Source organism: Trichomonas vaginalis, chromosome II (assembly GCF_026262505.1).
Source record: "Trichomonas vaginalis G3 chromosome II, whole genome shotgun sequence".
Taxonomy (NCBI): Eukaryota; Parabasalia; order Trichomonadida; family Trichomonadidae; genus Trichomonas; species Trichomonas vaginalis.
In genome coordinates, this window is record NC_067204.1 from 22,961,300 (window position 1) to 22,977,519 (window position 16,220).

Below are 16,220 nucleotides of genomic sequence, written 5' to 3' on the forward strand. Positions count from 1 at the left end.
TTTCCTCATAAATTTAACCTTAATTCGACTGTACCTATTCAAAACCAAATCGTTATGACGGTTTTGGAACTCATCGATTATTAAATTGGGAATTCGTATAGTATAGTACATTGGAACATGTTATTTTTTTTCAATACAAAATTATTCATTTAATAAATTCATATTAAAATGACAAGTACAACTTCAGACCTCTTTGACTTGATTTCCATTAATCCAAGCTTTACCAGCCCGGAGATCGAAACTATGTATGAGGATTTGAAAAAGGATGTTCAGTTCGCGAAAGTTCTTGATTTTATTACATTCCTTATCAAATTCTCTCCATATTACATCATCGACTTACACAATAAGAACTTTGAGCTTAAGCTCTTAGTTCTCCTTGAAGAATCAAAGAATGCCGACTATAAGCCTTTGATTGGCCAAATTGTTATGCTTATTGGAGAATTTTCACAGTACATTTCGTCAGAAGATGTTTTGAAAGCATCACTTGGCCTTTTACAGCTTTCTGAAGACGAATTTGTCGCAAATCTTCACTCGTCAATCGTACTCTCTGTCAATGACACAATCAACATTTGTGCATCCCGTCCCAGAGCATATTTCTCATTGACACCAGACGCTCCAACCCTTGAAATTTCGATTAATCCGAAGTCATTGATCCAAAATCACTTTAATATTTCGCAATGGATCTACATTCCTGACGAGATTCCTGATCACTTCAAGATTCACTTGTTTACTATTCTCCTTGAAGACAAAGGTGTCATCAAATTTACTATTAACAAGAATGACATCTGCTACGAAGTTTCAAAGAGCTCAACTATCAACAAGCTTCCTAATGCAAGAATTCAGTCGGGAGTTTGGACCTACATTATGATAGATTTCGAAAGGAACCAAACCAATTACATGATTTCTGCAATTCTCAAAGGAAAGCAGACAAAGCAAGTTCCAGTTGAGCTTGATGTATTATCTAGCGGCGTTACAAAGATCCATTTCGCTGGTGCTCATGATCTGACACCAAATTGGCCAATGCTTGGCCCTGTTTGCATCAACTCCCCAGTTAACAACGAATATCCTGCATGCATTTACAACTTTGGCCCGAGATTTGATATCTCTGACAGCAATGCTTACCAAGTCGTTCCTTCATTTAACTTACAAAATCTCGTTTCGGTTTCGGCCAGCAGCAATGATAAAGTTTCGCTACAGATTATCGGCAAAAAACAAAAACAATCAAGATGCTATCTTGATATCTTGATTGAATACTGCGGAGTACAAACTCTCTTACCTCTTTTCTCAATGATCGACAAATTCTGCGCTGTCGAAGAGGAAATCCAAAGCTTTATGATTACAATGATCGAAATGATCATGAAAATCCTTCAGACATCGAAGCTTGCACAAGACCAGTTCGTCAAAGTCTCAGGCTTCTCAGTTATCGCACAGTTCCTTATCAATCAGCGTCATCAAAACTTAACTTACGGATTTTACAAGAAATGCTACGATCTCTACTGCGCTATCGACGACAAAACGTTCAAGCAGCAGTTACTCGATACATTTATCCTTAACTTTGCTCTTTGGGCCCATGCAACTAATGAACAATTGAAATTAGTTACAAGACACTGGGCACGCATTGTTTACGAGGACAACTTTGAAGATGCAATCAAAGTCAAACCATTTGAGACAATTCTCTCCGCAATGAGAACATATTTCTGGTATACAGAAGAAAAAGGCGAATACACAGAATACGGTGCTAAGAGTGATAATCCACGTGATCCTGAAGTTGCAATCAATGTCATCAGATCCAATTTGACCAACTTATTATATAATATCGCCATCAAAGATTTCAAAGAACAATATTTGACATGTTTGATCGGCCATTGCGTAACAATCCCAAATTCCCAACAAGTCAACGATTTAATTGTTCTCGTGAAGCTTTTGGCGTTGAATGAAGAACAACCATACCAAAAAGTGACAGAACATTTATCAATTTTCCTTTTATTGCATCATTTGTTGAACAATGCAAACTCCGCCTTAGTGTTCAACTGCCTTGAAGTATTTGCTGCCTTACACGTTACAGAATCCATCAAAGACATCAAAGAGAACATCCATTCCACGATTTTGATGGATTTCATTCCTCAAAACTTCTTCAATTACGACAATTTCAGTATGATTGTTCCATTGGTTCTTAAGTACCCTGATTTCGTCAGCCTCATGTTCTACATGATCTCCAAGATCGAAGACAAGCAGTGCATCGAGTTAGTCATGGACCATTTAACACCAGATTACAAGTACGGAAAGAAGAAAGAATGGTGCATCTGGCCAATCATCACTGCTTTGACAAAAAGAGGCGAATACGGTGATTTCATCATGAAATTCATTGCAGAATCAACTGAAACAGAATGGGTGTTTTCTTTCTCTGCCATTGAAGTTGTCGGAAGAGCATTGAATGTTTCATTTGAAGAGTATCAAGGATTGTACATGAAATACTTGACAAAGAGAATTTTGGATTCTCCTCTCATGTTCTTCCAAGATCAGCACAAATTCTGGGATCTCGCAATATTCTTCATGTTCTTCAGACCAGAAGATTCAGAATTTGGCATTACAAAGAACATTCTCCGAAATTTCGAAGTCAAGAAATCAAAACATGCTTCTGATGTTTCTCACAACCAAAAGATTGATTTAAGTCTTTTCTTGAAGATCAACAAGACACAGTTGAATTCAACATTCAGCGAAATGAATTCCGACAACTACAAGATGAAGTACAGATATGGATTGAGATTCAGCAAAGATGGAAAATGGCTTGACACAGAATTAGGTTTATTATTGTGCAAACAAGCATGCAGAACTAAATGCGAAACATTCCATAACACGAGCTGCATCTTCGCTGCTTTCAGTTTAGCAGCGAAACCACAGGAATCTTATGAAGCAATTTCTACTTTGATAAACATAAAAGTTGCACAAGAAAGTTATCTCAACTTAATACAACACAGAGATAAGAGATACTTCGGAAAACAAATCCACACAGATTGCATTGAACAGTTGTTGACACAGATCCAAGAATACAATGATGAATTGATGAAGAACTCTAAAGTTGTCACTGCAAAACTCGTCAGATTCAACGAAAGAGTTGTTGAGAAAATGGATATGATTTTCCAGATGTCAGATACAGAAACGAACTCTTCAAACTTCAAGGACAAATTGAACTACTCATCACACATCGCCAAAGTCAAAGAGACATTCCAGAAGAAAGCAAACAGACTCCTTAAGTTATCAACATCAAAAGGAGCTCCTTGGGAATCAATGTCAGATAAAAGTGATGCTGATAAATTCCTTTACATCACAAGAACAAATGGAACTAATTATATTCCAATGGAAGCAATCATGATCAAAGATCTCGTGAAAGATGGCGATTTACCAATTAAAATCGTTCCTCCAACAGAAGATACAGAAAGATGCGACATCAGTGAACCAATCACAGATGCAATGGAACAATTCATGAAAGAAAAAACAGAAGAATACCAGAACAAAACTAATTTGGTTATTCCGAAATTCGAACGTCCTGATATAAACCAAAACTTCGCTCTTCCTGGAAAAATTTACCATGTTTCTGATTTACAACAAGACATCGTTTTCTCTGTTTTGAATGAAAGTTTCGAGATCAGATTCTGCTACAACAACTTAGTCCTTACTTTCGATTCCTCAAACACAAAGAAAGTGATGTTCAGAGAAATCGACGGTTTGCCATGCGGTTTGGAAGTTTACACAACATTAGGACAGAGTTATTTAGTTATTTTAGAGGATTTCAACTCTTTAACTGTTTTGAATTCGATCGCACAGTTGAAAGGTTTCGAAAACATCGAAGTAATGACGAAACAACCTTTCGAATACGTTGTTACATCAAAGATAACCGAAAAGTGGCTTAATTATGAGATCACTTCACTTGAATATCTATTAGCATTAAATGACATTGCTGGCAGATCATTCAACAAGTTATCTCTTTATCCTGTGATGCCAAACGTCAATTCCAACGTTACACAGCATTACAATGTCAGAAGTGTTTTAGATTTGCTCGGAACAGTTGAACCATACAAGACACTTCTCAGGAATTTAGGAAAAGGAAAACTTGACAAGAATTTAGTTTCTGACATTTCGACGATCAAGACATTTTATCCACCAGAGTATTTTGCTTCTCCTTACTGTCTTTCATCCGATGTCAAACTTCCAACAGAGAACATCTTCGAGTTCATCAGATCTAACATCGAAAAACTCGAATCAGATGACAACATGGTCATTGCTTTCATCGATAAAGTTTTCGGTATCGGATCGAGTTACAAGAGGATGGAAGATTTCGATGAAGGATTCGTTAAAGATCCATTCAGAAGAGTCAACTACGAAGTTGAATTGAATTTCATCAGAACACAACCAATCAAACTCTTCTACAAAGAACATCCAAAGAGAAAACAATTCGAAGTTAAACATCCTGCAGCTATGGATTGCCAGTTCAAAGACTTGAAATCTATCAAGATCATTCCAGAACAAAAGGCACAAGGATGCATGGCAAGTTACGTTGTTTTCGAACCGAACACGCCAATCTACAGATTGTCTGTCAACTTGAACCAAGAAGGAAGTACTTCTCTCTTCAAGAAAGAGACAAATACAAAAGTCGAAGTTGGACATATCCAAAGAAACTGCATCTCCGATGTTTCCAAAGGAAAAATCGCAATTGGAAACAAGAGCGGAGAACTGTTTATGGTTTATGGACAAGATGGATTCGATGTTTGCGGATCTTATTTCAGTTCACCAATAAAGAAACTTGTAGCAGGTACAGAGCAAATGGCAAGTGTTCATGATACAAACACAATCAATGTTTGGTCTGCAAGGAATCCTTACCAACACTTGTATTTGCTTCCATCTTTCAGAGGAAGAGTTTATGATTTGGCTGTTGATTCAGACAGTTCTCTTTTAGTTGTTGCATATCAAGATAAGTCTATTGCAATCTTCTCATTGAGTTTGGGAGAAATGATACACGAAATAGAGTTAGATTTCGTTGCCCAACACATTTGCATTTGCGGAAACTCATCATTGATTTATGTTTCAAATGGAAAGAAGTTGATTGCATTCACATCTAATGGAATCAAAGTTTGTGAAAGAGAATTCACATCATATATCACATGGATTGGCGGAACAAAGAACAAAGTCTCTATTTTGACAGAGGCAAATGAACTCTATATCTTAGATTACATCAATCTGAAAGGTAAAGGAAGAGAAGTTCTCTGCAGTCCAAAGGCAAAAGTTGTCGAAATAGAATTCTCAGGAATGCCAAATGTTACTTCATTCTACACTGAAACAGGCCAAATTGTTGTTGCAAGCTTCAAATTATAATTTATTTATTTTTATTTTTTATTCTCGATATTTCATTTTTTTACGTGATTTTAATAAAAAAGGAATTTTAAAAATTGATTTTCAATAATTTCTGTTGTTTAAATAAGGTTGCACTTACGCCCCTATGACATGGTCTTCAATTCAGATGTTTAAGGTTAATTTTCAATAACTCTTCATGCCAGTTGTCAAAAATTTGAATTAAAGTCAGATGGGCGTAAGTGCAGCCTTAAAGAGATCTATCAAAGATCATTAATTAAACTACAATATATACTACAAAGATTGTAATCGATACATACAGGGTGTCCCACTTGGTGTTTAGCATCTGAATTTCTATTCAAGCTCGAGTCAATTTGAAAAGATATATAATATCGCGCAAAACTAATTAGCTTATCATATTATAATCAAAATCTTTCTACAATCAAAAACAAAAATATTCACACTTTATATGCAATATTAAACGATCCATTATCAGTGAATTTATCATCACAATGAGTTAACTCTGTCCTGAATTTTAATTATTATATTCATTTCTCATAATCAGAACATATTTGATACTAATAGAAAAGACAAAGTGATTCATTGATATTTTTCTTAGATTATATTTTTCGCAATCTATTTGAGATATCCATAATTATTGTTTATTTCAGATAAAAGACATTTATGAGAGAATTATGGCATAGTAGAATGCGTACTTAAATTTATAACAAACACATTGATCTTTACATATTGAGCAATCAAGAAAAGGGAGAAAATGGACAATCGAACTTGTTATTTCAGGATCTATGATAATATATTAAAAGTTGATTGATTTTTGTTCAAAACAAGGATACTTTGAATAGCTGTCATACGGTACATTTGGTATCCTATTACCTTAACGCTTGAAGGGATAATTATGAAGGTAATTTTAGAACTTGTTGAAAAAGCACCGTTAGCGAGTTTCTCAACGAAATTTGGCACAATAACTTCAGTTTCTCCATGATTTCCTGGCCAAAATATTAGAGTTTTCTTATCTCTTGAATACAAAACACCATTAATATCACAGAAATAACGATTTTCGGGATTAACAAAGATATTTTTCATAGGAATTTCATCATCGAATGGATTTGTCAACAAATTTTGTGCATTTTTTGGTATGGTGAATATATCTACCAATGTTCCAAATAATAAAGTGTCATTTATGGTTGTTAAGCTGTCATCGAAAACTAATTTTGTTAATTTAGGATAATTTATAAAACTTTGCATATGAGTTGAAGAGTATCCCTTAATATATAATTCTACAGCATCGGGATATCGATTCAAGATAGGGACCATCCCAGATCCAATCACAATGTAGGATTTTTCTTTGCTACCCGGCTGAAAGATTGGTTCAGTCATAACTCTGCTGTACTTATTTTAATTATTAATTACCCTTTGGCCTTTCGCGATCAAAGTATACAAAAAGAGAAAAAAAATTGTAAAAAAAGGCTGACTTTTTTGAATATTAACTCAATTTTTAACTCTTGTGCATCGTTGTCATAAACCGTTCAAAATAGAATGAAAATTGTTATTACTCTAAATTGACAAGACCTTAATTTTGAAGTTTTAGTATTAATTGGCACTAAACACATTCTTTCTCATAGGTGTATGATAATATAATTTTAGATTAATTAACTTGGGCACTAAACACATTCTTTCTCATAGGTGTATGATAGTCAAATGGATTCAAAGAGCTCAATGATATCTATGCATATTAAAGAAAAAAAAAAAAAAAAAAAAAAAAAAAAAAAAAAAGGGTAGTGGGGCTTCCAGGCACTTCGTGCCCTCTAGCCCCGAAGATGTTTAGTATAAATGAAGTTCTTATATACGGGTCTTCCAGGAGCTTTTCACAAATTATATATGTTTTCATGTTTTGTCAAGACTTCTTCGTAAAATCAGACAAAAATAATGTTTAGGGTAGAAGGTTAGATATAACCTCTTTTCTAACCTCTTTTCTACCCTCTTGAATTTTCAAGACTTCTTCGTACATGTTTTGTCACTTTTCTGTCACTTTTCAGGAAAAAACATTTTTATTATATATATAAAATGAATTTTACAAAACCACCGTTACCCTTCTTTGGAAATAAGAGTAGATGTAAAGATATTCTATTGAGAGAACTTAAGAAACTACCGAATGGTCTAACATTTGTAGACTTGTTCGGTGGAAGTTTCTATATATCTCATTTGTGCCATACAATATTTCCTGACTCAAAGATTATATGCAATGACTTCGACAACTATATGAACCGTCTCAAACATATACCAGACACAAACAAAATATTGAAAGAGTTAAAAGAAAAGATACCTATAGGTAAGATGGAACGTATACCATTAGATAAGAAAAATACTGTCAGAGAGGTTTTGAAAAAAGGCAGAGTATATTGACTGGGATAGTATATCTGCTAGACTATTATATAGTGGTGCTATAAGAGTTCATGACATTGAAACACTTATGTCAAAAGTTTTATATCTTAACTATACAAATGTTTTCAAAGAGAACATAGAAAAATATATTGAGGGTATAGAGTTTGTGAGATGTCATTGGACAGATTTGTATGAAAAATATAAAGACAAGGAAAATGTTTTCTTTATAGTGGACCCGCCGTTCTATAACACATGGGATTTTCAATACCAAGTAGACTGGACTTTGAGAGACTCTTTAGAAACTTTAGACGTTTTACATAACCATCCATGCTTTTACTTTACATCCGATAAAAGTGGTTTGGAAAGTGTCATGAGATGGTTAGAGGACATACATGACTATGAGTTTAGATATGACAAGATAGAATATGAGAGAGGTCCTATAAACTGGAGAAAGTGTCATAACAAAGAAATTTTATTGGTAAGTAAATGTGGTTTGAAATCGGACTACTTGTTTTAGGTTTTTTCCATTGTGTCATTTACTTATTTGACGTGGCAGAAAGATATAGAGAATATGAAGATGAACCAATGTCTGCAAATGTTCAGCATATGTACTCGTAAGAGATATTTTTATCTAATATTAAATGGACGCACAGAACTTAGCGAATGCACAGCAACCTGGACAACCAAACCCAGAGAATATTCCAAATGAAGTTAGAATACAAACTGCAATGGCAAACTATGGTCAAGTGCCAACAGATGTACAAATGCAAACTGCCATGTCAAATGACGCTGCGTTAGGTTTGCCACCATGGTATGCAAATATGAGATGGAAAGAGTTTTATACAAACCCTGAAGTGGGATATAAACAACTTTATGCAGATGACGCGAACACAGGAGTTGACCCAGAATATGTTTTCTACCAGAGGAGAAACAGAATGTATGAGCTCCAGTTAAAGAATGCTATGGAACTCAACAGGAAACGCAAAAGACTAGGCGGACATTAGATTTTTACATATAGTAAAATGGGTTTCTTCAGTAGTATTGGAAACTTCTTTCGAAATGTTGGAAGAGGTATATGGAATGGAATAAAAACCGTAGGAAGAGGAATTTGGAACGGTGTCAAAAATATTGGTAAAAGAGTAGGTCAGTTTGTTGGTATTATACCTAAAGACCCTGAACCAGAAGAACAAGCTCCTGTTATACAACAGCCTGAACCTGCACCACAGTCTAGTTGGCAACCAAATCCAACACCTCAACCGTATTAAAAAATTATATTTTTACCGTTCGATAGTAGTTGTATATGAAACTAAGTTCTAAGTAAAACGCATGGTATAATGGAATTATTCTTTTTCTTCCATCTGTAGTAAACCATACTTGAAAGTCTGAAATACTTCCACTTGGTGGTTCGTATAACTTTGTAGGTTTTTCGTAAAAGTCATTTGCCAAGCATAAGAAAGAGTTTTGGGCGCCAGAAAATGAAGCATGAACAATAATAGCAGCTGGGTCGAAAACATCTTTAAATAAATATGGTTCATCTCTTGCATATCGACTGTAAATATTTGCTAAAGGAAGTTCGACTTTCTGATTTAACATTCTTTGCAAATAATACCATGACATTGCAGTGAATTCTGTATATATTTGTTCGTCTTTCTTTGGATTGTCTTCGTAGATTTGAAATGACACTTGTGAATTTTGTTTGTCATATACAATTCTCACATAAAGTGTGCTCTCGGTATTTGCATATTCATCAGCATATTTTGCATAACATGAATTTATTTTATCTTCTATATTTTTTAACGCAGTCTGTAGAGAAGATGAAAGGTCAACTTGTATTAGCTCAATTTCTTCCCACATTTTTCGTTTCCCTTCAGATATATAATCTATATGAAACCTTACAATAAATGGAAAACTTTTATCTTCTACAGACACAAACTTCATTCTACGAAAGCCAATAGCTTTTGTGACAGATGGGTCTCTTAGCCATCTTAATGGGTAGTCAAAACGATAGCCTTCATGCTTTACGGTCTCTGTCTCAAACTTTTGACCGACATTAGTAAAAAGTTCATCTAATGGTTTAGTTGTAGCAACTCTTGAATTTTCTTTTTCTATTGAAAGCATATTTTATCTAGAATAAAAATGTCGAAAGAAACAGCGTCTATGAGAGAAATACAACACAACCGACAACTCATTGTACAAGCTCTAAATAAGAACACAACAAACTTTTCAAACTATTCTAAGATATCTGAGTCATTGAAAGAAGGAAACTTAAAACTGACATTAAACCCAATGACAGACGAGTTTCTATTTCAAGACAGTAAGAACCATACTGTTTGTATAAATCCAACAAAAAGAACTTTAAACGAGAAACCTATAGATGAACTTCTTTTGAAAGCAGATATTGACAACAAAGCTGACAAAGAGTATGTTGACGATGAGTTAGCACGTGTGGCTAGTGCGTTAGTGAAGAAGGCAGATAAGGAATATGTGAATGAAAAAGATGAAAAAATTATAGAAAGGGTTGAATGGTACCATGAACGGACAACAAAGATTTTAAAAGGTAAAGCCGATACAGGGTGGGTTTCAGGATGTTTAGACCTTAAAGCGGATAAGAACCATACACATACCATTGCAAATATTACAAACTTACAAGAAACCTTAAACAGGAAAAGTGACGTTGGACATACACATACCATTGCAAATATTACAAACTTACAAGAAACCTTAAACAGGAAAAGTGACGTTGGACATACACATAGCTTCTTCGCAACTGTTGGTATAGAAAATATTGAAGGAACGGTTGAAGAAACTGGTGGGGATGTATTAAATTGGAAACCTCCTAACTTTCCACAAGGTTTAACATCGGAGGATGACATAACAACGATGAAAGACATTAAATGTAGAAATGTCTATGTCATGGAGGATGAAAACAAAGTTAAATTCACTGCTCAAGATTTATATGATAAGAAAGCTGACAAAACAGAGCTTCAAACGTTAAAGACAGAAATACTTCAAACAGTATATCCTATAGGTTCTATTTACACGTCAATGAACTCTACCAGACCAGAAGTAGTACTTGGTTTTGGAACTTGGACTCAAATATTCGAAAGTTTTTTGTATTGTGCACACACTCCAAAGAAAACAGGTGGAAGTAAAACGATATCTGTCGACAACTTGCCACCACATAGTCATTCTGGTACAACAAACTTTTCTGGCGACCATAGCCACTCATTACGAGACCATCCATTATACAACTCAGAATATGAAGCTGGCTATGACGTTTTATCTCCAGATTATAACCATTCAGCAAAAAAGACTTTTCGACAAACTGAACCAGGAGGAAACCACCAACATACTTTTACAACAACATCTACAGGACTAGGTAAAAAATACATGCCACCTTACATGACAGTTTGTGCATGGTATAGAATTGCTTAGTCGTCATGTTCCACTTCTTTAGCATATTCGTCAGGAGTTGTCTTATATTTGTTAGGAACTGTCTTTGAAAGTATACCACCTTGAACTTTGACAAGTTTGAAACGAGGTCTGACAATAGTAGTTTTATCTTCTGCTTGCAGTCTGTACATTTTGCCATGTTTGCCTAAAACTTCATAATATTCTCTTGTATACTTTCTTCTATTTTTACGAACACGAATGTGAGTACCTGTCGAGTTCCCATTGTTGTCATAGTCAATAGTATTTTCATATGGGTCGCGTTTAGGTATTTCTATTTTTACTTTGTCACCTTTCTTAAGTTTGAAGCCCGGCATTCTTTCTTGTTTGTCTCTTTTGACTAAACTATTAAATATATAGTCTTTCTCTAAGTCAGGGTTGTTTTTCATTTCTTCGGGGGAGTGGTTTCCCAAACCTTTTTGTTTACGGCTATTGTAAATATTTAAAACTTGTCTCATCTTTGCCATGGAGAAGTGTCTATACTTGTCGTCATATGACATTTCATTTGCTTCACCACCTTGTGGTTGGTTTAAGTCTCTTAAGATTTTTATACAACTGTCAATGACACCAAGAGCAGAATGGTTTTGGTCGACAATGAAATATTGGTTTACATTTTTTGAACGCAGATAGTTTTTAATATCGTCTGATTTGAAAGAACTTTCACAGTCAGATGTCAGTTTTGTTGGATGGTATTTGTCAACGAATATTGTCAAAGCAGTTTTCACATCTAAAATATTTTTGGACTGCAATGGTATGGCTTCACAGTATCTTGTGTTTTGACCGACAAATATTAGCCAGTATGGAGGTCCATCTTCTCTATACCTCGGAATGTTTTCCAAGATATCCATAAACCAAGCATTTGGTGTTGAACTAAAGATTTTTATCATGAGTGCTTTCTTTGTCGCTTTAGAAACATAGGGGTCCTTGTTTGGATTCGTCATTTTTTAACCCATAAGAAATGGGTTTATTTGGCGCATTAGCAGGAGTTGCATCCAGATTTTTACCCGCAGTGGGAACAATAGCTAGAGGTGCATTTGGAATTGGAAGGAAGATTTTGAGTACATTAGGTATACTTAAAGAGAAAGCACAACCTATTATACAAACTGTACAGAAAGGTTGGGAGGTAGCACGAGATGCAGCAAATCTTATTCCAAATCCTGAAACAAGAGGAAAAGTTCAAGGATGGATGGACAATGTAGGAAGACAAGCAGGAAACTACTATAACAAAGCAAATGACTACTATAACCAAGCAGGGCACTATATGGACCAAGGTGAAAGATTCTTTAACAGAGGATATAACCATGCACAACAATGGGTAAACAACAACCAACCGCAACCACCTCAAACGGGGAATGTAAATTTTTTTACTGAGATGAAATGAACAATACAGCATTGAGACAAATGGGTTCAAGATGGATTTGTCGACTTCCAGCAGTTACACAACCACGTGTTTGTCAAGTTCTTCCTATACCTCAGGAAGTTTTAGACCGACTTAAAAAACCTAAACAACCAGTTGAAAAAACAAACTAAAATTTTTTACTGAGATGAAATGACCGAAGAAGTTGAAACGGTAGATTTGACACCACAAACAAAAAGTTCAGAACCATTGTCAAAACCTGTCAAAGAACTTACAGATGAAGAGAAAAATTCAATAATAGAAAGTGCCAGGTCTGGAAATACAAACCCTAACTATAAAGTCACTTTTCATAGAAATGGAACGGCTAGTATCTCAAAAAAGAAACAGACTCTCACAAAAAAAATATTGAAGTCTGAAGGAGCTTTCGAGACAACAGATGGAAAAGTTTACTTCACTGACCAACAGTTCATTATAGAACATCTCATTGACTTAGAGTCGAAATATTCTAAACTTTACAACAAACACAAAAAGTTGAAAGGAAAACAAAAACAAATGGCATATGATATTTATGAAGATGTTAACGACACAACCATACCTGCAAGTGAGGTAAAGTCAGAGGAACCGAAAAGTGACGAAAAACCGATAGAAGAAGGGAAGCCAAAAACTGAAGATAAACCAAAACCAAAGTTTAGTTTCCAAACTAAACCAAGTCAACCTTCATTAGCTGGTATGGGTTGGCGTCAAAGACTTATGGTAGCTGGTGGTTTATGTTAAGTAAAGGAAAAAACATTTTTCAAAAAAAATATTTTTTTATTTTATTTGAAATGTACGCTGAGTTTGTTGGAACAGACCGTTGGGAAACTTGTTTGTTAGATGAGAAATATGAAATTCACTGTTGTGAGTCATTTGAAGTCAGAAACAAAAAGACAAAAAGAGTTTTAAGCGGATGGGAGCGAAATGACGGATATGCTAATATGAAGATGAGTGGAAAAAACTATTTTAAACATGTTGTCATTGCAACTCATTTTATACCGAACCCTAACAATTTACCTTTTGTAGACCATATAAACCATATAAGAAACGACAATAGACTTGAAAACTTGCGTTGGGTCACTTGTTCTGAAAACAATAAGAACATAGGCAAATTTCGAGATATTGTATTCGAATTTGTCGACGAACTAGAAGATGAAGCAATTGAAATTACAGACTATGGCGAGCATACGTTTGAGTTTTACTACTATAGCGAAGAACAAGACTCTTTCTACTTTTATACCGGCGTAAACTATAGGAAATTACAAGTATGTTTTACTAAGGCGGGCTATGCTCATGTAAACGCTAGAGATACAGATGGAAAATACGTTCAAATACATCTTAACAAATTCAAGAAGCTATATGGCATACCATTTTAATATATTTTTTTATTTTTATAGAAATGCCCCCATATAGAATGGATAGAAAATCTGCTAGAATAAAAGCAGAGTTAGAAAGATATGGTTGGAAAGTTTCAAAGAAGTTTAAATATAGGAAGGGAAGACCCATAAAAGTCTATGACAAATTGTCTGGTCTTCGCTATGAAATGGACTTGGAAACAGCACGCGCAAATTATCCAAACAGACTAGAGAGGTTAGAAGAAGAACGTCTTATGGACATGCCTTTCGATGTTAGTGAACCTCAAGTTGAAGGACACGACGGCTTTGCCAGGTTCTACTGGAAACATGACGAACAATTGCATCCTTTGAGGAGGAAAAAAGGAAAAGGTGAAGACGCACATGCTCCCATGGAAAGAACAAGATATGCATATGAGAAGTATCGTGAAGTTAGAAGTAAAATTACATCTGGTCAAACCTTTACAGTAAACTTTGACGATGGAAAGAACAAAGAAGGCTTCATGGGAGTACTTGCTGCAATTCAAGACGGAAATAAGAAAGGATACAATCTCAGATTGACCATAACAGATTTGGATGGTCACATTTACTATGCACATGGCAATGTCACAACAGCTGCAATGCTTCTTGACGCTTTCAAGACTACAAAGAGAGAACAAATGGTTGACTCCGACTCAGACATTTTGAATGCAATTGAAGGAATTGTAAGCGTGAAGTTCGAATGGTACCAACCTAACCCTCAAGCAGTCAGACAACATGCTGGATACTTCCCGTTCATAAATAAGTCTGACATTGACTTGACAAGGTATGGAATTTACAATTCAATTGAAACAATTGTCAATGAACCTTGTATTCTTACATGTCTCAGGAACTCTGGTCTTGTTACAGAAGAGAAGATGAAGTATCTTGAGTCATGTGTGAAGACAAGGTACATTCTCAGAGGTCAATTGGCAAAAATTGCACCGTTGGCAAATGTCAATATCCGAGTCAACATACCTACAGCTAAAGGTTCTTCACATGACGACTATGTTGTTGACAAAGACTTACCATGGTTGAAGATTGCAATTGTCCACAACCACTTCATGTTGAACGAAAGTCTTACAAACCCATTGTTCGGAAAAGGCAAGTGCAACATTGTCAGAGCTGTAAACATTCTTTTCGAGAAAGGTTTGTTGGAACCAATTCCAGATGACAAGCTGACAGAAACTTTTGTACCAAAAGACGAAACAAACTTTTCATTGTTAGCAAGACCAAAAGTTGTTCCAGACAAAGTTATAGCACAAAAGAAGTACACTGTTCCAAAAGGAGTTGGATTGTTCGGATACCAACCTGAACCAGAAGAACTTCCAATGAGGTTGCAAGAACTTCAAGATGCTATAAACAAACTTCCATTGAGACATCCAATTGACGTCAAATTGTATTGGAGAGCATCGGAGTTAGGTCAGAAGGTTTTATATGAAACAGGTTGCTTCGACGATGTTTATGAGATAGCAGGCGAAGTTTCTCAGAAGATAAGAGACTCACTTGAATTTCCACGAACTGGACCCATTGGTTGCGACAAGTTCGACTCAGATGAAAAGATATACTATGTCGACCTTAACGCTGCATACATGAGGTTCGTCCAATATATTCCAACTGGAATTCCAAACGAAGATGGTGAGTTCCCAGGAAGGAACTATACAGTTGGAAAAGTCATACAACAACTGTATGATATTAGGAAAGCTTCAAACCCCAAACTTGCAATGACACTCAAATTGCTTATGAATTCGACATGGGGATATTCCATTAAGAAACCTCAAGAGATGAAGAGTAAACATTATGAGAAGGTCGACAACTTGTGTTGAAAGGTTTTCTCCTTTTGTTTTGAAGTACGAATTCACTCAAGGTCAAAGTGGCTTAGTAACCACATTAAAACCTATTGTCGAACATTGGTCCTATCCTCAGTTCGCAAAGGCAGTCTCTTGACAACTACAACAAATTCTTCTCCGAAGTCAAATCCAAAGTGAAGGTTTACTATGAGAACATTGACGCACTCATGACGAACGAAGAAGGATACAACAAACTCATTGAAATGGGAATGGTCGGTGAAAAGATGGGTCAATTCAAATTGGACAAAATTTTCACCGAAGTTCATGTCCTCTCCAAGCGTAAGTACTGGGGCATACTTGAAGACGGCACAGAAATAAAACATTGCATGAAGTAAAAAATTTTTATTCGAATTTGAATCGGACAGGTCGAGTTACACCATTCTTGGTCTCAAACTCATATATAACCTGTTT

General features: G+C 35.3%; 7 protein-coding genes and 1 pseudogene across 8 annotated transcripts, besides 2 other annotated features; 6 read left to right on the forward strand and 2 right to left on the reverse strand.

Annotated features, from left to right (window-relative positions):
- Window positions 1–168: 168 nt before the first annotated feature.
- On the forward strand, window positions 169–5,370 carry TVAGG3_0593770 (platelet formation protein family; the record flags this gene model as incomplete). Its single annotated transcript, XM_001328489.1, has 1 exon — window positions 169–5,370. One exon carries the CDS (start codon window positions 169–171, stop codon window positions 5,368–5,370), a length of 5,202 nt encoding a protein of 1,733 aa, XP_001328524.1.
- Window positions 5,371–5,473: 103 nt separating this feature from the next.
- Window positions 5,474–5,600: a mobile genetic element.
- A 1,511-nt stretch (window positions 5,601–7,111) lies between these two features.
- Window positions 7,112–16,220: part of a mobile genetic element that runs on past the window's edge.
- Window positions 8,478–8,753, forward strand: TVAGG3_0593800 (uncharacterized protein; the record flags this gene model as incomplete). Its single annotated transcript, XM_051239570.1, has 1 exon — window positions 8,478–8,753. One exon carries the CDS (start codon window positions 8,478–8,480, stop codon window positions 8,751–8,753), a length of 276 nt encoding a protein of 91 aa, XP_051097394.1.
- Window positions 8,772–9,014, forward strand: TVAGG3_0593810 (serine threonine-protein phosphatase family; the record flags this gene model as incomplete). Its single annotated transcript, XM_051239571.1, has 1 exon — window positions 8,772–9,014. One exon carries the CDS (start codon window positions 8,772–8,774, stop codon window positions 9,012–9,014), a length of 243 nt encoding a protein of 80 aa, XP_051097395.1.
- On the reverse strand, window positions 9,019–9,867 carry TVAGG3_0593820 (uncharacterized protein; the record flags this gene model as incomplete). Its single annotated transcript, XM_001328492.1, has 1 exon — window positions 9,019–9,867. One exon carries the CDS (start codon window positions 9,865–9,867, stop codon window positions 9,019–9,021), a length of 849 nt encoding a protein of 282 aa, XP_001328527.1.
- Window positions 11,181–12,140, reverse strand: TVAGG3_0593830 (uncharacterized protein; the record flags this gene model as incomplete). Its single annotated transcript, XM_051239572.1, has 1 exon — window positions 11,181–12,140. The coding sequence occupies one exon, from the start codon at window positions 12,138–12,140 to the stop codon at window positions 11,181–11,183; it is 960 nt and encodes a 319-aa protein (XP_051097396.1).
- On the forward strand, window positions 12,158–12,247 carry TVAGG3_0593840 (uncharacterized protein; the record flags this gene model as incomplete). The annotated part of the gene is made up of 1 exon (XM_001328494.2): window positions 12,158–12,247. A coding segment is annotated over one exon (90 nt), but the record flags the coding sequence as incomplete, so codon positions are not given.
- On the forward strand, window positions 13,381–13,965 carry TVAGG3_0593850 (His-Me finger endonucleases family; the record flags this gene model as incomplete). The annotated part of the gene is made up of 1 exon (XM_051239573.1): window positions 13,381–13,965. The coding sequence occupies one exon, from the start codon at window positions 13,381–13,383 to the stop codon at window positions 13,963–13,965; it is 585 nt and encodes a 194-aa protein (XP_051097397.1).
- On the forward strand, window positions 14,004–16,144 carry TVAGG3_0593860 (annotated as a pseudogene). The gene has a single exon. A coding segment is annotated over exon 1 (2,141 nt).